The sequence below is a fragment of the Magnolia sinica genome, chromosome 11, assembly GCF_029962835.1.
Source record: "Magnolia sinica isolate HGM2019 chromosome 11, MsV1, whole genome shotgun sequence".
NCBI classification, from domain to species: domain Eukaryota; kingdom Viridiplantae; phylum Streptophyta; class Magnoliopsida; order Magnoliales; family Magnoliaceae; genus Magnolia; species Magnolia sinica.
Window position 1 is genome coordinate 83417660 of NC_080583.1, and position 19764 is coordinate 83437423.

Sequence of the window (19764 nt, forward strand, 5' to 3'; positions counted from 1 at the left end):
ATTTTCCAAATGGTGGTCACCCATCAATTATCATCCACCGTCCAATCGTCCAAGAGATGGACGATAGCCCATGCAATATTGGCTGAAATCAAAACAGACAGATTAAACCAATATGGGTCACTGTCCAAATTCTACTAAGCGAATCAGATAGCTGAGAGTGTCCCAATATTGCAATTTTGCGCTATGATCCATCCATGAGGGATGCCATGATTTGAACGGTCCAGATTGATTACATGAATCACATAAACTTTAAAATGTGTGGTGAACTATCATGTGGGTCATGTACCAAAAGATGCATCTCTCACAAAACGTGACAAGGCATGCAAGCAGTTAAAATCCTACAAAGACTCGAAAGGAAGTTAGAAGGTTTACAGGTAAAGAGCTTCCTTTATTAGACTATAAGAATCCAATGCTAGATGTTGCTTCTTCAATACATTCATAAAATCAAAATCAAAAGAGAGGAAAAATCCAATTGTTGATTGTTCGAAATTTCGACTAATGGGTTCGATTCGGACTCTTCGATTGGTTTGTTTATTGTTCTTTTTCGCATTGGCCGCCGGAGCCAACGGTCAGGTTAGAGTATTCAATGTGAAGGATTTTGGTGCAATTTCGGACGGTAAAACGGATACTAGTAGGGTGAGTAGCGTCTCGAGTGCATTTAACGACTACGTGTTTGGATGTGTGTCGAATTGAATTATGATAATTCAAAATTGAATTATGATAATTCAATTGACATGGAGTTAATGGCCAAAGTAGGGCTGGTCCCATGTGGTTCATTATGAGGGACCAGCACCCAAATGGCCATTTGTGGGGGGATGTGTTTGGATGCTCAATTGAATTGAATCGCGATAATTCAATTCGTCGAAGTACATATGACCTTAGTGCAGCTAGCCCCACTACATTCACTATGAAAGATTAAAGTTGTTTGGTCGTTCAATTGAATTGGATTGCAAAAATTCAATTCAATGAAGTGAAGAGTGTATGACCCAAGTGGAGCTAGCCCCACTACATTTACTACGAAAGATTAAAATTGTTTGGATGCTCAATTGAATTGGATCGTGAAAATTCAATTCAATGGGGTGTAGAGTGTATGACTCAAGTGGAGCTAGCCCCACTACATTCACTATGAAAGATCAGCACCTGAATGGTGATTGCTGGGGTTGTGTTTGGATGATCAACTGAAGGGAATTGCAATAATTCAATTGGATAAAGAATAAATGACTGGAGTGAAGCTTGTCTCATTACATTCTCTACTAAAGATTAGCACCCGAATGGCAATTACTAGAGGTTGTGTTTGGATGCTCAATTGAATTGAATTGCGATAATTCACTTGGATAGAGAGTTAAATGACCAGAGTGGAGGTAGCCCCACTGCATTCATTAGGAAAGATTAGCACCCAAATTGCGATTTCTAGAGGTTGTGTTTGGATGTTCAGTTGAATTGAATAGCGATAATTGGTAAATGACCAAAGTGGAGCTAGCCCCACTAGGTTCATTATGAGTTACTAGAGATTGTGTTTGGATGCACAACTGAATTGAATTGCAATAATTCGATTTACTGGCCCTCATATTGCAACTACCAAAGGTTGCGTTTGGATGCCCAACTGAATTAAATTGCAATAATTTAATTTCCTAGTGAGCCAGACGTGCATGCGTGTACATGGCATCCCACCTACACGTCGCTACATGTGCAAGCATGGCAGACGGGAGAAAACCCAATCCATCGGTCAGATAGGTCTGATACTATAGATAATCTGGCCCTAAAATCAGATTGCTCCATTCTTCAGGTGGGCCACAACGGCTGATGATAGAAAAATGCAGCCAACTTTTTACAGCCATCCATTTGCTTCGGAAACTGTGGCCAATCTGACAGTCAGATTAGCCTAATTATTGGGCCAAGACATTTTCACAGTGGGACCCACAGGATTGACGGATTAGATTTCATACACGTACGCCAACATGCCACACCTGGCGACGTGTAGGTGGGCTGCCTTGTACACGCGTGTGGTTTAGTATTCTTTTCTACCTTTTGGAAATTTAGTAGTCCAACTCGGTACTAACATATTACCAAATGTAGAGAATAGGGGTGGATCTATCAAGCAAAGGTGGATATGATTGTGGGACCTTAAAAGTCATTCATGTATTTCATGTTTTCTGTAGGCTTTGTTGGGTGCATGGAAGGCAGCGTGTGGATGGAATGGAAACAGTAGGATTTTGATTCCAGGTGGGACATTCCTGGTGGGCCCAGTGGTATTGAGAGGGCCATGCAAGGGATCCATGGTGCTTCAAGTCACAGGAGTATTGAAGGCTCCATCTGATCTCAGCCAGTTTCAATCGGACGGTTGGATTGAATTCCAACACGTCAAAGGATTGTTGATCACAGGAGGTGGAAAATTCGACGGTCAAGGAGCGTCGGCATGGCCACACAACCAGTGCCCCATGAAGGCAAACTGCAAGATTCTACCCACAGTAAGCTTCCTATTCCGAGCTAGAATTTCCATGCACATGCAAGCACACGTGCCAATTTTTGATACACGTGAAAGATCCGAGCCTTCCATCAGGTGGGCCACACTTCTTAGATCTTCTGGCCCAGAAATCATTCTATTTCATTCCTTAAGTCGGCAACGGTGTATGAAACAGTGTGGCCCACTTCATGGAAAGCTCGGATCTTGCATGCGATTGCCACGTTGGCATGGGTGCTTGCCTGTGCATGGGCAACACTCTACATGAGTGCATATCTAGTATAGTAAAATAACTTTAAATGATTTGGAATCATTTTAATAGTAAAAATGATTTTCAATCATGTTTAGTGACAGCCAAACAGGCCCTAGGAAATCCAATGTGTTGCACATAATTATTTTTAATTGCAAAAAATGAGTTTGAATCATTTCTAGTGCCGTCCAAACGGGCCCCAAGTAATCCAATGTGTTGCATTCATGCATCAACAGTCTATCCGGCTCAACTTCGTCACTGATGGAACGATCCGCGGCATATCGTCCGTCAATAGCAAGTTCTTCCACATTCACATTTTTGGGTCCAAGAACATCAACCTCCATTCCCTTAAAATCTCAGCACCAAAAGATAGCCCGAACACGGACGGCATCCACATAGGAAGTTCGAGTGGGGTCAAGATATCTCGCTCTGTTATAGGCACTGGCGACGATTGCATCTCAATTGGAGCTGGAAGTTCCAATATCTTCATCTCAGACGTTCGTTGCGGACCGGGCCATGGCATCAGTGTAGGCAGCCTCGGCAAGTATTCCAATGAGGGAGATGTGGTGGGCCTAACAGTAAGAAATTGCACCCTCACAGGCACCACCAATGGCGTAAGGATCAAAACATGGGCTGGATCAAAACCTAGCTTGGCGTCAAATTTCCTGTTCCAAGATATAGCCATGAACAATGTCTACAATCCAATCATCATCGATCAGAAATACTGCCCACTTCCTTCTTGCAATCAAGAGGTACTATTTTTTTTATTTTTATTTTTCTAAGTCCCTAAAAAACTGCTTTTTCGACAACCCGTTTGGCTTCAAAAAAGCGCACAAATGGCAAGTGTACCATTTTAAAATGGTGACAGTCTAAATTTGGTAATTGAGTTTTGTTTGGGAAGTAGGGAAACCCCATTTCATATTGTGTGGAATGGAGAAAGTCTATCGAATTGAAACCAAATGGCGAATGAGCTAGTTTCTTCCAATAGAAAAAAACTGATATAATAGCTATTTGAAAACAGAGGACGATTGGTAAATACGCCCTTATCGAAATTTGAAAATTGGTTTGGAAAAGCCGGCAAATGGCAAGGCGTCTGCATTAATTTGCAAATTGGGTTTTGTTTGGTAAGTGTGAAAACCCCATTTGGCATTGAGTGGAATGGAGAGAGTCTATCAAATTGAATCCGAATGGCAAATGAACTAGTTTCTCCCAACAGAAGAAACTGGTACAATCACCATTTGGAAACAGAGCACTATTGGTAAATATGCCCTTCATGAAATTTGAAAATTGGTTTGGAAAAGCACATAAGTGGCAAGGCATCTGCCTTAATTTGGAAATTGGGTTTTGTTTGGGAAGTGTGAAAACCCCATTTCGCATTGGGTGCGAAATGGAGAAAGTCTACTGAATTGAGTCCAAAGGGCAAATGAACTAGTTTCTTGAACAAAAGAAATTGATACAATCACCATTTGGAAGCAGAGCATGATTAGCAGATTGAAATTTGAAATTTGAAAATTGATTCGGAAAAGTGCACAAATGGAATGGCAAATATGCCATTTTTTAAATGGCGTCGGCCTTAATTTGGAAGATGGGTTTTGTTTGAGAAGTTTATAAACCCCATCTAGCATTGAGTGGAATGGAGAATGTCTAGGAAGCAAATGGACTAGTTTCTTTGGAGTTTGGATAGATTGAGTTTTTCTTGAATTTTGGTGAAATCTGGTGAATTGAGGTTTTTCTTTTCTTTTCTTTTCTTTCTTCAAGCTTTTAAATGATTTTACTAATTTTAACTGAAGTTTCGTATTTTAATCTTATTTATATTCAATATAACATCACACATGAATGAATGCTTTTTCACTCTCTTTTTTATTAAATAGAGTGTAAAGCATACATGTACGTCCTATCATTGCCGTAATGCATTCTCTTCTTTCTTGCAGTCTCCATCCCATGTCAAGATCAACAATGTCAAGTTCATCAACATTAAGGGCACATCAGCATCTAAGGTCGCAGTCAATCTCTTGTGCAGCAAATACCAGCCATGCCAGAACGTCGAGCTCAACAACATCGACTTGGAGTACAAAGGACATGGTGGGGCCACCACAGCCTCTTGTTCCAATGTGAAGGGCCAATCTTCAGGCCATTTGGTCCCTCCCTCTTGCCTATAATCCTCTTACTTCCTTTCATCCGACGGAGATCAAACACTTAAAGAAAAATTTGAATGTATTAATCATATCATCACCATCCCATCCTCATGGGTTGATGTATGCAAGTTGATTCTTTAATTATATACTATATGATGAATGTTATTATTGTAAATCATACATGAATAGTACCATGTTACAAATAAATGATCTGGTACCATGAACCAAATATCATAAGGTGCTCATTTTCATTTTCGCCGACTTGGGTTCATGCAGAGGTTTGGAATCATCATGTGGCATAACAGGAGCTGGAAGAAATGGGAAGAGGAAGATCTTCGTTTTCATCCTGTGTCTCATGCTATAAATTAAAAATAAAAAATATTAAAAATATTAAAAAATTAAAATTGAGAGAGAGAGAGAGAAAGAGTGATGTAGAGCAGGTCATGGACAATTTCATGGCCAAGATGGATCAGAAAAGGCCCGGTCGATGACAGAAGTGATCCGGACCATCGGACCTTAGATCGGGCATATCTTACAATCCGGAATGAGTTATCTGACGTAAAATATATAATTTTGGATTAGAACAAGCGCAGCCCGGAATTGCATGGATCGATGGTCGTTTCCCTGTTTTAATTTCGTTTTTACTATAAATATTAAGTTTTCATTTGATTATAACTCTTCATCCGTCGAGCTTTAGGAGTTGCGCCCAATGTGAAAAGAGCTTAGAATAATTAGGAGAACGGTTTGGTGAAGCCAAATAGGACACTTACTATTTTTAGCCGAAAACCTTGCGCACTAGTAGACATCATGACCATTTATAAGTAGTAAGTTTAATATTTATGGTAAGTCACGAATTCTAGAAATTTTAGTTATAGTTTGATTCTGATTTCTTTCCCATTATTTGGTTCCTTTATTTAAAGGGTTGTGAACTCGTTTTTCTTTATTCATTAATCAATTTCGAATTTATTAGAATTTATTTCTATTTTTTATTTTCTTTCCTCGTGGATTCGAGAAGTCTCTGTGAGGAGTCCAGATATCCTCCCCTGCCTCAGAGAGAGAGAGAGAGTCAAAACACCTCTTGAAACAAAATTGATAGGAATGAATTGTTCTCTATCTATAATAAAATTGATATGGCTTATATAGGCCTTAGACTCCTAGTTTAACCCTCCTCACCTGAAATAATGAACTTACTAAAACAATTAAAGATGTTGAAACCGACTAAACTTGCTTAGATGACTTGAAGAATGATTTCGAGGTGGGACTGAACTTTTCAAATCCCAAAATGGCTCGGATGTAATAAATTCGAAAATTATTTAAAAATAATAATGTTGACTTCAAACTGAAATTCAACCACCAAAATGACCATTTTCATGAATTGTGTCCAAGTCGGAAGCATTGTTAATTTTCTAACGACATCTTATATAGGCGATTCCAATAACCAGCCACAAAGTCATGCCTGTTGGAGGCTATAGTCCATGTTAGGTAGATCATACAAGGCAGTTCCAATAACCTGCCTTCTTTTGATCATGGTCCTCTATAAAGTCATCATGAATATCACTTGGAATGAAAATCAGACCAATACTTGCATTTTTTATCGGTCCATTTTCTTGAGACAACAAATCAGGGAATTGCTAGCCTGCTCACTGGTTTATGGGCTGGGTGACACATGGGCTTTCATGCCCCAGTCTATGTTGGTCAGGCATAGGCTTAACTTTAGATACCCATTGCACCAAACACAGTTGTTGGGTTGCATAATTAGGAGTGGCAATGGGTTGAGTGGGCCTGCAGGTCAACTGGGCCAACCAGCTTTTGAGGTGGGTTAAGGCCAAGCTAAATGAATAACAGTCAAGTTCATGAGTCTTGCAACTATGATGTGGACATGCCATATGGCAAGAATCAGGATAGCTCACTCAACAAGTAGGGGTCTCAATGGACCAGGTTTGAACGGGGCCTGGCCCGACACTTAAGGTTCAAGGCCTGAGGCCAGCCCAAGCCCATGATAGGTCCAGCAGAGAAGGCCCAGGCCCACCGAAACCCGGGCAGAAGGTGTAGGAGCCTGGGGGTGGGGGTGGGGTGGTTTGGGGAGGCAAAGGGAGCCCAGCAGCTTTTTGGAAGCTGCTTGTTGCTTGCTTTCTCTTAGCTAATTTTAAGATTTTCTGTACTATTATTGACGCTCTAAATTGCAATGACATATACCCCCTCCTCCACGGGTGGGTTACTAGCTCTGATTCGCCATTGGGATACTTGTATTTTGTATAGCGCACATGCATATAGGTGCATTCAAGGCTACAACTTTATGTTCTAGACTAAAATCTGCCCCAAAATTGATAAAATCTCTGGCTTCATACTTGAATGTTTCCCTATCTATCCATTGATCAAGTGGGCCACCTACGCACCTATTAGAGGATTCCAAGATTGGGAGAGATGTCTTAGCTAGGAGAATTATCATTGATGATTGGATCGTTCTACATTGTAACCAATCACACATGCACCTATTAGAGGATTTGATGGTGGCTTTCTCAATCTCTTCGCCGGGGATAGATTGGGAGAGACTTATTAGCTGGGAGGATTATTATCGACAATTGGATCATTCTACATCATGTCCAATCACACAAGGTGAGATCTAAACCATTCATTAAGTTTAGATTTGTTCTAGAAATCTGAAATGATCAATACAGGTGGTCCTTGGGACCATCACGGGCTAAATTGGTGGAGAACTTGTTCAAATCCACTGCATACTCTGCAAAAGCCCATCAGAGCAGCCCCCATCATTGTTGATTTCTACATACTTCCAATGAATCCCTCGGTGTCCATTCAACACTTGAACCAGTCAAATTGAAGTCCTCTTAATGAAGATCACATAAAAACAAGTTTGAGTACAAACGGATTCCCAGATTGGGAGATCCAACCCATTCACGTTGATGTGTTTGCCCCCGTTACATGTTAAACTCATTCAAGTTGAACTGTGGCTGTACATCTACTTCAAGTTGACATGTTTCATTTTCCCTTTTAGTTTGGAGGTGAAACGAATTTTGTAATCATTTTTGTTTTGCATTTAAAGCAAAGTTGGAGTGTTGAACGCATTGACCTCACATTGCACATCTTACATTCTAATTCATAACTGATATGGAATAAGGTTGGACTGTAATAATTATGATTTTTTGTAATTGATATGGAATAAGGTGATGAGGATTTTCTCCTCATTGTTGGGTTCGATGAAATCGAACCAGTTTCGATATCATCGATAATTGCTGGATTTTTTACCGCTGGTCGCTGGACAGTTTTTTGGTCCTGTCGATATCATTAATGGACTTTAGATGATATCGAAGGCTGTCATCGAGAAACCTTCGATGACATCGATAATTGTTGGATTTTTCACCCCTGGTCGCTGGACAGTTTTGGTCCTATTTCGATATCATCGAAGGACCGTCGATGATATTGAAGGCTGTCATCGAGATACTTTCGATATCATCGAAGAGTTCCGCAGATGCGATTGCGGAAACGCAGATTTTACGGATTTTGTTTCCTATTTTGATTTTACCTCTTCTATTCTTATATAAAGGGGTGTATGCGGGATTGAGGTGTATTTCAGGGTTTTTCTAAGGTTCCTAAAGGTACTCTAAGAGGGCTTAGAGCTATCAAAAGGTGAGGAGAGAGAGAGAGAGAGAGAGAGAGAGAAAAAGAGAGAGGAAGCTTGTGGAAGGGAGATTCTGCTCGTAGAGGTGATCTACTTCACAGTTCACGTCTCAACGCTTCTACGTCCTCGTGATCGGTAAGATCCCTCTGTTTTTCATTATTCTCTTATTGTTCATCCACTCATGCATGAGTGAAGAAGGTTTGATCCAAGCGGTGTGTGCTTATGATCAGTTGTAACGTTCTGCTTTATAGTGGATTGTTGATCTGCACGAGGTCTCGTGGTTTTTACCTCTTTGAGGGTTTTCCATGTAAAATTCTCTGTGTCGTGTGGTTTATGCTTTGATTTATTTCATTGCTTTATTATTCCATAATTCTGGTTTGATTTGGGAGGTTAGATCCTAAGGTTTTGTACAAGGCCCCTAACAAAAGTGGTATCAAAGCTAAGTTCATTGAATGGAGTGGGATCGGTTTTTGAATTATGGAAGGTGGCTCATAAAGGATAATCAGCCTCAATGGTTCTAACTGGACCATATGGAAGGCTAAGATGGAGGACTTGCTTTATTGCAAGGACCTATATTCTCCAATTTTAGGCATATCAGCAAAATCCAAGGATATGTCTGATGATGATTGGAAGAAGATAGACCGAAAGGCGGTGAGGTTTATTAGATAATGGTTGGACGATTCCGTATTCCACCTTGTGTCTATGAAAACCTCACCCGCTAGCCTATGGCTGAAATTGGAAGGGCTGTATGAGAGGAAGACAACCGATAATAAAATCTTTCTGATAAGACGACTTGTGAATCTCAAGTTCAAAGATGGTGGTTCTGTGGCCGAGCACATGAATGAGGTTAGCAATATAGTGAACCAACTCTCCTCTGTGAAGATGGTCCTGGATGATGAATTGCAGGCTTTGTTATTGCTTAGTTCATTGCCTAACAGCTGAAGACATTAGTGGTGTCCCTAAGTAACTCCGCGCCAGACGGAAAGATATCCATGGAATAGGTTACTATTGTCTCTTCAATTAGAAGACAAGGAGGAAGTCTCAGGGGTCTACTCAGCAAGAGGCCCTTGTGACATAGGAACGAGGGAGAGGAAAGAACAGGAAGGGCAGGAAGGCCCGAGATAAATTAAGAGGCAAGTCGACTAACAGAAAGGATGTTGATTGTTGGAATTGTAGCAAGAAGGGCCACTACAAGCATGAACGTCGTGGTAAGAAGAACGACAAGAAAGGAAAAGGTAAGGAGAAGAAAGATGAATCAAATTCCACTGCGGTCGTTTTAGATGGCGACGTTTTAGTTATTCTTTCAGCATATCACAATATATGTCTCACGGCTACAAGTCAGGACACCGACTGGGTGGTTGACTCAGGAGCTTCTTTTCATGCGACTCCACGCAGGAACTTCTTCACAAGCTACAAGTCAGGTGACAATGGGACCGTGAAAATGGAAAATTCTTGCGTATCAAAGATCGTAGGAGTCGGTGATATTTGTGTGAAGACCGATGTAGGATGCACATTGGTTCTCAGGAATGTGAGGCATATCTCAAACCTTCGCCTCAACTTGATGTCGACGGGAAGCTTAGATGATGATGGCTGTAAAAGCTGGTTTGCTGGTGGGCGCTGGAAGCTCATCAAGGGCTCATTGATCCTGGTCAGAGGAAAGAAGTCTTACACCATTTACAAGGCAAGTGTCAGTATGTGCAAGGGTGGGTTGAACGCAGTGGAAGATTCAGCTATTGACATGTGGCACAGGTGTCTAGGCCACATGAGTGAAAAAGAGCTTCAGGTACTAGCGAGGAAGTGGCTCCTTCCAAACATGACAGGTACACCTCTCAAAACCTGTCTTGATTGTTTATTAGGGAAATACCATAAAGTTTCATTTATTAAATCTACTTCTCATGTTAATAAAGTGCATGCATTAGATTTGGTTTATTCTTATGTTTGTGGTCCTATGAGGACAAAAACCTTGGGTGGGCATTGTATTTTGTCACTTTTATAGATGATGCATCTAAAAGGGTTTGAGTTTATGCTTTGAAATCCAAGGACGAGGTCTTTGATGTGTTTAAATTGTTTCATGCTATGGTCGAGAGAGAGACAGGTAGATCATTGAAGTGCATCCACACTGACAATAGTGGTGAATACATTGGCGACTTTCATGAGTACTGCATGTCCCTGGGTATACGGCATGAATAGACAGTTCCCAAGACCCCCCAGCATAATGGTGTGGCTGAGCGAATGAATCGCACCATTGTAGAGAGAATCAGATGCATGTTAGCCCATGTGAAGTTGCCTAAGACGTTCTGGGGAGAAGCAATGCACACGGTGGTGTATTTAATAAACAGGTCTCCATCAGCCCCGTTGAATGGAAAAGTACCTGAGAAGGTGTGGACTGGACAGGATCCATCGTACAGTCATCTCAGGGTGTTTGGATGCAGGGCATCCGTTCACGTACCAAAGGACGAGAGGTCCAAGCTCGATATAAAGATCAGGTAGTGTGTGTTCTTGGGGTACGGTGATGAAAAGCTCGGTTACAGATTGTGGGATCCGACCGAGAAGAAGCTCGTCATGAGCAGAGATGTGGTATTCTCTGAAGATCAGTGTATCGAAGACATTGGTAAGCCAGAAAAGAACCAGCCTAGTTCAGGTGGGCTAGAGGACATGGATCTGATTATTCCTCCCGTGGTGCCTAATGACGGGGGAGTACAGCAAGGTGTAAAGGACGAGGGAGTTCCTTCAGAAGATGGACTAGGGGAGCAGCCCCCACTTGATCCACCTGTTGAGCCACAAGTGAGGAGGTCATCTAGAGACAGACAGTCGTCCAAGAGGTACTCGCCGCATGAGTACATTATGCTGACTGATAGGGGAGAGCCAGAAGATTATTTTGAGGCCCTAACCGACGAGCATAAGGGAGAGTAGTTGAAAACTATGCAAGAGGAGATGGAATCCTTACATAAAAACTACACCTATGACATGGTAAAACTGCCTAAGGGCAAGAAAGTTTTGAGCAACAAGTGGGTGTTTAGAAAGAAGTTTGAACAGAAGAATTCACAGACGAGGTTCAAGGCCAGACTTGTAGTGAAAGGGTTCGGTCAGAGGAAAGGCATAGACTTCGAGGAGATAAAGATGACATCCATACGGGTGTTGCTTGGGTTGGCAGCTAGCATAGATCTGGAGATAGAGCAGTTAGATGTTAAAACTGCCTTCCTCCATGGTGACCTGGAGGAAGAGATCTACATGCACCAACCAGAAGGGTTCGAAGTCAAGGGCAAAGAGCATATGGTGTGTAGGCTGAGGAAAAGCTTGTATGAGCTGAAACAAGCTCCACGGTAATGGAACAAGAAGTTTGACTTGTTCATGTTACAGCATAGGTATGACAGAACAGAATCGGACCACTGTGTTCACGCGTAAGTTCTCAAATAGTGATTTCTTAATTCTGCTGTTATACGTTGATGACATGCTCATCATGGGAAAAGACATCAAGAAGATTGGCAGGCTGAAACATGAGTTGGGCAAGTCGTTTGCGATGAAAGACTTGAGTACGGCTAAACAGATCCTAGGAATGAAGATAACGCATGACAGAAGCAGCAGGAAGCTTTGGCTATCACAAGAGCGGTATATTGAAAAAGTCCTAGAACAGTTCAATATGAATGCAGCGAAGCCGGTCAGTACTCCACTAGATAGTCACTTCAAATCGAGCGACAGATAGTGTCCCAAGACGAAGGCCGAGGTAGATGAGATGCAGAAGATACCCTACATGTCAGCTGTAGGAAGTTTGATGTATGTTATGGTGTACACACGCCCAGACATAGCATATGCGGTTGGTGTTGTCAGCCGGTATCTTGCCAATCCTGGCAAAGAGCATTGGGCAGCGGTGAAGTGGATATTGCGGTATCTAAGAGGCTCATCCAGGTTGAGCTTATGCTATGGTGACGGAAAACCTGTGTTAGAGGGCTACACAAATACAGATATGACAGGTGACATAGACTCCAGGAAGTTTACATCGGGGTTCATGTTCACGTTTGTAGGGGGAGCGATTTCTTGGCAGAGCAAGTTACAGAAGGTCATAGCATTATCGACAACATAAGCCAAGTATATTGCAGTCACAGAAGCATGTAAAGAGATGTTTTAGATGAAGAGGTTCCTACAGGAATTTAGCTTAAAGTAGGAGCAGCACGTGGTCTATTGCGATAGTCAAAGTGCTATACACTTAAGCAAGAATCCAAGTCAGCACTCCAAGTCGAAGCACATAGAGATTCAGTATCACTGGATCAGGGAAACTTTGGAACAGAAGGTGTTATAGCTTGAGAAGGTCCACACGGACGATAATGGGTCAGACATGATGACTAAGGTTTTGCTCAAGGGTAAGTTTGAAGTTTGTAGAAACCGGGCTGGCTTGAAGAAGGTGGATTCCTCCCGAGTCGAAAAGGGAGAGATTTGATGGGGATTTTCTCCTCATTGTTTGGTTCGATGAAATCAAACCAGTTTCGATATCATCGATAATTGCTGGATTTTTTGCCGCTAGTCACTGAACAGTTTTTTGGTCATGTCGATATCATCGATAGACTTTAGATGAAATCGAAGGCTGTCATCAAGAGACCTTCGATGACATCGATAATTGTTGGATTTTTCACCCCTGGTCGCTGGACAATTTTGGTCCTGTTTCGATATCATCGAAAGACCATCGATGATATCGAAAGCTGTCATTGAGAGGCTTTCGCTATCCTCGAAGAGTTCTGCAATGCGATTGCGGAAACGCAGATTTTGTGGATTTTGTTTCCTATTTTGATTCTACCTCTTTCTATTCTTATATAAAGGGATGTGTGCGGGATTGGGGTGTCTTCCGCGGTTTTCTAAGGTTTCCTAAAGGTACTCTAAGAGGGGTTAGAACTATCAAAAGGTGAGAGAGAGAAAAAAAGAGAGAGGAAGCTTGTGGAAGGGAAATTCTGCTCGTAGAGGTGATTTACTTCGCAGTCCATGTCTCAGCGCTTTTACGTCCTCATGATCGGTGAGATCCCTCTGTTTTTCATTATTCTCTTATTATTCATCCACTCCTACGTGAGTGAAGAAAGTTTGATCCAAGCGGTGTGTGCTTGTAATCGGTTGTAATATTCTGCTTTATAGTAGATTGTTGATCTGGACGAAGTCCCGTGGTTTTTACCTCTTTGAGGGTTTTTCCACGTAAAATTCCCTGGTGTCATGTGGTTTATGCTTTGATTTATTTCATTGCTTTATTATTCTATAATTCTGGTTTGTTTCGGGAGGCTAGATCCTAAGGTTTTGTGCAAGGCCCCCAACATAAGGCTACAATGTAAAAATTATGATAGATTAGGTAATTAGTTTTCATCAATTTCCGAATGTGTTTATTACAGTTTGATATGGAAGCAGCTATGTTATAACATTTGGAAAAGATACCAGTTGAACTTCTTGAGTCAAAATTTGAAGAGCGGCAATAGCCAAAAGGTCACCTCTCATTTCATAAGATTATTGCCTTTGTCCTTGAGTTACTAGTAATGCAATAGGGAGATTCTCATACCTGACTGTTAGCTAAACAATGACAAGCTGAGAAATGTCTCGTACTACTTAGAATTTAAAAAAATAAAAAATAAATAAAAAAACAGAGCAGTGCTAATCAAAGCAACTAGACAGGCTGATCAAACCAACTAGACATACCCACATATAGGCAAATATTTATTTGAACCATAAAAGAAGACATGAAACTGTTCACTCCCCAAGTATAGGGTTGTGATGTAGTATTAAACTCGGTAAGACCGAGGTCGAATCCCAAGGGACTGATACTTGTACGTTACCTGAAACTAGATAGAAATAGAACTAGCCTAAGATGAAATCTAAATCCAATATAAAGTGATGAATAATGGTGAGAGATTAATCTAAAACTTAAGAGAAATCAGAGATAAGAAACTAGGGATTCAGAGGATCCACTTGTAGAGATCAGGGAGATCTTATGCCTGCTTCAAAAATCATGAAAATTAAACTGAACTTCCGCTGATACAATTTCAAAGAGATGAAAGGTATATGATTAGAATGGATTCCATCACCAAACCATGCCCAGGAGACAAAGTCAACGACAAAATTAAACTTACTAACCAATCAGATGATTATGAAGGTTAGGAGGGGTACCGACATCCAACCATGCCCAGGAGACAATGGCGAACAACAGGGCTTCCTGACGTCATAATCAAAATAAGGAAAAAGAAATACTCAAAGCTATTGCAAACCCATTGTAATTTCAGTCACAACAAGCCATTAAAAACTAAAAATCTTCCCATAAAATTACATCAAAAACCCCTTTAGTCTAGACAAAAGGCACAAGCAACAAGTTCTCCCATCACGTTACAAGCTTCACCTCTTAGCCCTAGCTAAGAGGTTTAGCCCAACATGATTGGGCTTGATCTCTCAAATAAAAATAAATAAATAAATAAAATTAAAACTTTCAAGAACAAACTCTGTATCTTCTCTCTCTCTCCCTTGTAATCGTCCAAGCCCTGAATCTTCTCCCCTTTCTTCTCTCCTCCTGGATCTCCTTTTATCAGTCCTGCCGACCGTGGCTGGAGAATGCGCCAGTCCTGTTTACGCACGGCAGCGTGCGCAACACCTTTCGCAGCAGAAGCACAACGCAAACTGACTTGCGTTTTGACGAAATTGCAGGACATACCGCTCATGTCCTTGGAATTTGGCATCGTGGCACTAGTAGACTCTTCCTTGGCTTTCATATGGACGGTCCAGATCGATCGAATGGGCCATTCTGGTGGGCCATAACGTCAAATCGCATCCGGTTTTCACGGACACACGGCCTGCGCAAACAAATTGCGCTGTGATGATTGATGGGTCCCTGTTCATCGACGAGAAAATTCACTCCATCCATTAGCTTCTTGGTGAGATTTCGGGTGGTAATGACTAGTTTTTGAGTGATTTTGATATGGTCCACCTGATTTTTCTCACCGCCATTCGTCCGTCGTTTAAACGATCGAAACTGATCTCAAATTGTACTGTGAAATTTCTCCACCTAGGCCTTGATGATAGGGGCCAAATGAATCTCATAGACGGTCCGAATTAGACCTTTGGTGTACGGTGGTGGCCCACAAAGGAAAACCGCAACCCCTATTGTGAAACAGAGGCTACACCATGACTCTGTGATGGTTGGTGGGACCACTGCTTGATGCCAGATGTAGAATCCACTCCATCCATTAGCTTCAGGACGAAAAATAGTCCAGACTTGCTTGGTTTTGGATCCCAACCATGGCGGACCCTGAGATCTTCATTCGGTCGTCCATCTCAAGTTTGAACATAGATGTCTTGTGATCGGGTGCATGGACCAAAAATTCACCATGATTGTGGTAGTACCCATCTTACGGACACCATGAACGGTCCAGATCGTACATATGTATGATAGGTGGGCCCCACTACTGCAAAACAGACGGATAACGGTAGGACGTTGTTTCCTTCTTTGATTTGGAGAAGATGGAGTCGGTCAGCGTGTGCTGACCGACTTTGAGAATTTTAGTGCACGGCTAGTGCACTTGTCTACCGTGCACACATGATGTACATGAGGCCCTTTGAAGATGTTTGTGAGAAATCCGCTCTGTCCATCTATATTCTCATCTCATTTAACACGTTGATACCAATTTTGAAGCATATCCAGATAGCAGGTAGGCCCAAAATCAGAGTTTTAGGGGCTGATCTGTCCGTTGAGCCACTTTCACAGGGATATAACAGATGAAATTTGACGTGTATGGTTAATTTATGGTCCCAATCCCATATATGAAGTTTCGAGCCAATCTGATGGCGAGAACCCTGTGATCTTGCATTCTGTGCCAGTTTCGGGCCTCTTTAACGTGAACGACTTTATTTCCTCGGATCCCTGGTGTGTAAATCCTTCAGTCTTAGTCCCCTAGGGTCTGTCTCATGCTTTGGTGAATTCAGAGCATCAATCCATACATTTAGCATCATTTTTCAGTCTAGGCTCTTAAAGTCACCTTGCAACACAAACACAAATAAATCGGGCTGTTAAACAGTATCCTGTTCGTAAATCCAGACAATAACTAGGTCTGATATGCAATATTTGACCCTCAACAGAAACTCAACAGTGACATATTTCTGGATTGAATAATTCTAATACTAAGGGTTATACTCAAAGCAATGGAGAAAAAGAAATCAATGCCTGATACTGCCACTCTTTGGGTTATAATAGTGAGAGTTGTTGCTACATTTCTCATGACAGAGTAGGGTTCCAAAGAAAAAGGTTGCTTCTAGCCACAGACCCGAATACACTTTCAGCTCTACAGCAGCACAAAAACACAAAAATACCCTCAATCCACACCACTGGATTTATAAGAAAACAACAAAGATAAAAAAGGAAGGAAAAAAAAAAAAAACATAACTTCAATAATTGTCCAAAAAAAAACTCAATCAATTAAACAAATGAAGTGAAAGAGGAAATGATGACAATGGGATGGTCTGAACTAGTTCCAGAACATCCACAAATCTGTTCAATTGGAAGGCATGAGAAGTAGATTGGTCAGACAAGAAAGTTCTCATAGTTGAAATGTAGTGATCCACTACCAGCTTACTTTATAAACAGATTTCAATGATAGATATCTTTTAACCTTTTGGGTGACCATGATGTTTTCCATTCAAAAGATCATTGCATATGTATAAAGGAATTTTTAATTACAAGAAGGTAGTTACATGTCGCTAACTTGTGCACTTCTAATTTCCACTGTTCTTCAGAATCTGGAGGGTTCATAGACTATAACTTCATTGAGAAGAATTGATTTGAGGGTGGCAAATTTGAGCAAACAATCTAGAGAGTTCATAGACTATAACTTGATCTACCAACTGTATATCCCCACCGCAAATGACCTGAAACTCTTCAATATTGGGTTCAGGTTGACTCAAGTCAGGCTATGACTTACCCTGAAACTGATCAGGATTTATATTGGGCCATGAAAACCAATCTGAACCTAACCCAAAACAAGTTAAAATCGGGTTGTGTCAGTCAGGTTCTGGGTTGAACCCAGCCTATGTTGCAGATCTATGTAAACTCAAAAAATGTTAAAGCAGCTTCAAAAATTCAGAACTGAATTGCAAGACTTAACGAGCTGATTGACGAATACAGTGCTACAGAAATGAAAGTCGATATTAAAGTTTTTTCAATGGACGTTTGAAAGGACACCCATGAAAGTCTAAAAGTTATGTGGGTCACTATATATATTTCAACATTCTCCCATTTGGCTTATATGAGCACAATATGAGGACTTTTTCCGTGATTCCTTTTTTAAAATTTTGAAAAACATTGATTTTGCAAAACAAACTCCTCTTAGATGTAAACATTTTTATTTTTATTTTTATTTTTTTTTAAATTCTATGGCACCACCCTTAAAAACAATTTTATCCATTGAACTTTTCTAACCAAACATTATACATTGATTAAATGAAACCACTAATGTGAATCATGCCAGTCTTACATCATTTAACGACATACTCTCTTCTATGTATTAAAATACCAGCACCTTCATCTAACTCGGTGCTTAATGAGGAGACTACAAACTAAGTATAAGGCCTGTTAAGTGTACGGTCCAACAATTATAGTTTACTTGTTTCCATTGTAAATGTATATTTGCAAAGATAAGTAAGAATGCATAATGAAAATGTGATCACATATAGATAGTGTCTATTATATTTAATTAATAACCAAAATACATCATATCCTAACTAGGCTCATTTCAGCTACACAGCCTTTATAGGTGTTTGGTGGTAAGCTTTTGGTCATTGGATCCACAATCATCTAGTTTGTCCGTATATGTTCAATAGACACTAGATGATTTTGAACATTTTCTTTAACAAAATTATATTTAACCCCAATATACTTTGCTCGACCAGAATGCTTCTAATAAATTCTCAATGGCTTTGAAATGGTGTCAACAACCCAAAGCTTTGAGATGAAGTTCTGCAATCATATTGCTTGGATAATTGCCTCAAAGCATTGCACAAACTTTGCATCCAACGTAGAAAGATAGAAGTCCGCTTAACGTTTTTCCACGAAATGACTCCACCAACAAGCAAAAACATATCACCAAATATTGACTTTTTGCTATCAATGCATCTATAATGACCCAGAAAATTTCGTGCCAAGACCCGAGTACTACCTCTATTTTCCTTAGAAGCTATTTGTGAGGTAATTAGCGCTTAACTCGATTGCTTGTGAAATTTGCATCAATCACTTTAAATTTGATCTGCATGACTCAAAACTTGTAAAATAGTTTGCGCTATGTTACTCTGAAATCTGGGATTCATCACTAAATCCAGTTGCTCTTGAAAATTTTTAAAAGCTTTAGATCGGACCTGGACCGCGCGTCAAAAGTCCGATGGCGATGGTCTTAGTCAGTTATGGGCACCATGTTGGACTTGACCATCACCTCAAAAATCAAGTCCAGATGATGTCCTGGGTCAATTTGATTGAGTCTAGAGTGAAGAGTGTGAGAACGGTGAGAAATTAAATATGATTTTATGAAATCTGAGTCGTGTCGCTTATGCGACGATTTTAAGCAATCTGACTGTTGGATTCTGACCCAATTTCACCCTCGGATCAAGGAAGGTGGCCTAGGCATGTCTTTATGCTTGTGGACCTGATCGAGTTTCGGTGACCGTTGAATTGAGTGTGGTCCGCCACGGTTGATCTGTAAATCCGATCGGTACGAAAACTCAGTCTGACCTAGATCCATGGTCAGTGAGCTTAAGTCCGACCGCACGCGGAAAAAAAGACCACCAGAAGTGTTCCGTTGGATCGAGAGAGGCCTGATTTGGTTATAACCTAAGTATATCTTGGCCCTGGGGCTATTTTCATCAATGTTAGGCCTATATATAGACGTTAAAACTCTCACTCTCTTTTCCATACGAATTTCCTAACCCTAGCTAAGAAAGAGAGAGGAAAAGAGAGAGAAAGTGAGAGAGAAGTTGGTGAATCATCTTTAGATTCTTTCCTGTTACTCTTCATCCTTAAACCATCACTTTTGAATCGTTATTCCGGTGATTCTAAGTTCCTTCTTGGGTAATTTAACCTAACCCTAATATGTTTTAGAGCTTAGAATAGTTTGTGTTGTTGTAGCTCATTTCTATTCTTGCCTTAGGTTATCTTGTCGCCGTTGACGAAGACATATCGTCTGAATCAGTTCGGTGTGCTATTTCTGGCTTAAGGTGCAGACTATATTCGTATAGGTTATGGTTTTCAAGGCTTTCAATGTCAGTTAATGATTTATTCTTGTTG

At 40.8% G+C, this 19764-nt stretch overlaps 1 protein-coding gene across 1 annotated transcript; it reads left to right on the plus strand.

Annotated features, from left to right (window-relative positions):
- Nucleotides 1-423: 423 nt before the first annotated feature.
- Nucleotides 424-4870, plus strand: LOC131218218 (exopolygalacturonase-like). The gene is made up of 4 exons (XM_058212899.1): nt 424-636; nt 2160-2468; nt 2948-3463; nt 4643-4870. Exons 1-4 carry the CDS (start codon nt 499-501, stop codon nt 4868-4870), a joined length of 1191 nt encoding a protein of 396 aa, XP_058068882.1. The 5' UTR covers nt 424-498.
- Nucleotides 4871-19764: the final 14894 nt, after the last annotated feature.

What these genes read in the sequence shown, in the direction of transcription:
- LOC131218218 (XM_058212899.1), top strand. Translation starts at nt 499, where the DNA reads ATGGGTTCGATTCGGACTCTTCGATTGGTTTGTTTATTGTTCTTTTTC. An exon ending in GTAAAACGGATACTAGTAGG is followed by an intron (nt 637 to 2,159) that starts GTGAGTAGCGTC and finishes TGTTTTCTGTAG; the next exon opens with GCTTTGTTGGGTGCATGGAA. An exon ending in TTCCTTCTTGCAATCAAGAG is followed by an intron (nt 3,464 to 4,642) that starts GTACTATTTTTT and finishes TCTTTCTTGCAG; the next exon opens with TCTCCATCCCATGTCAAGAT.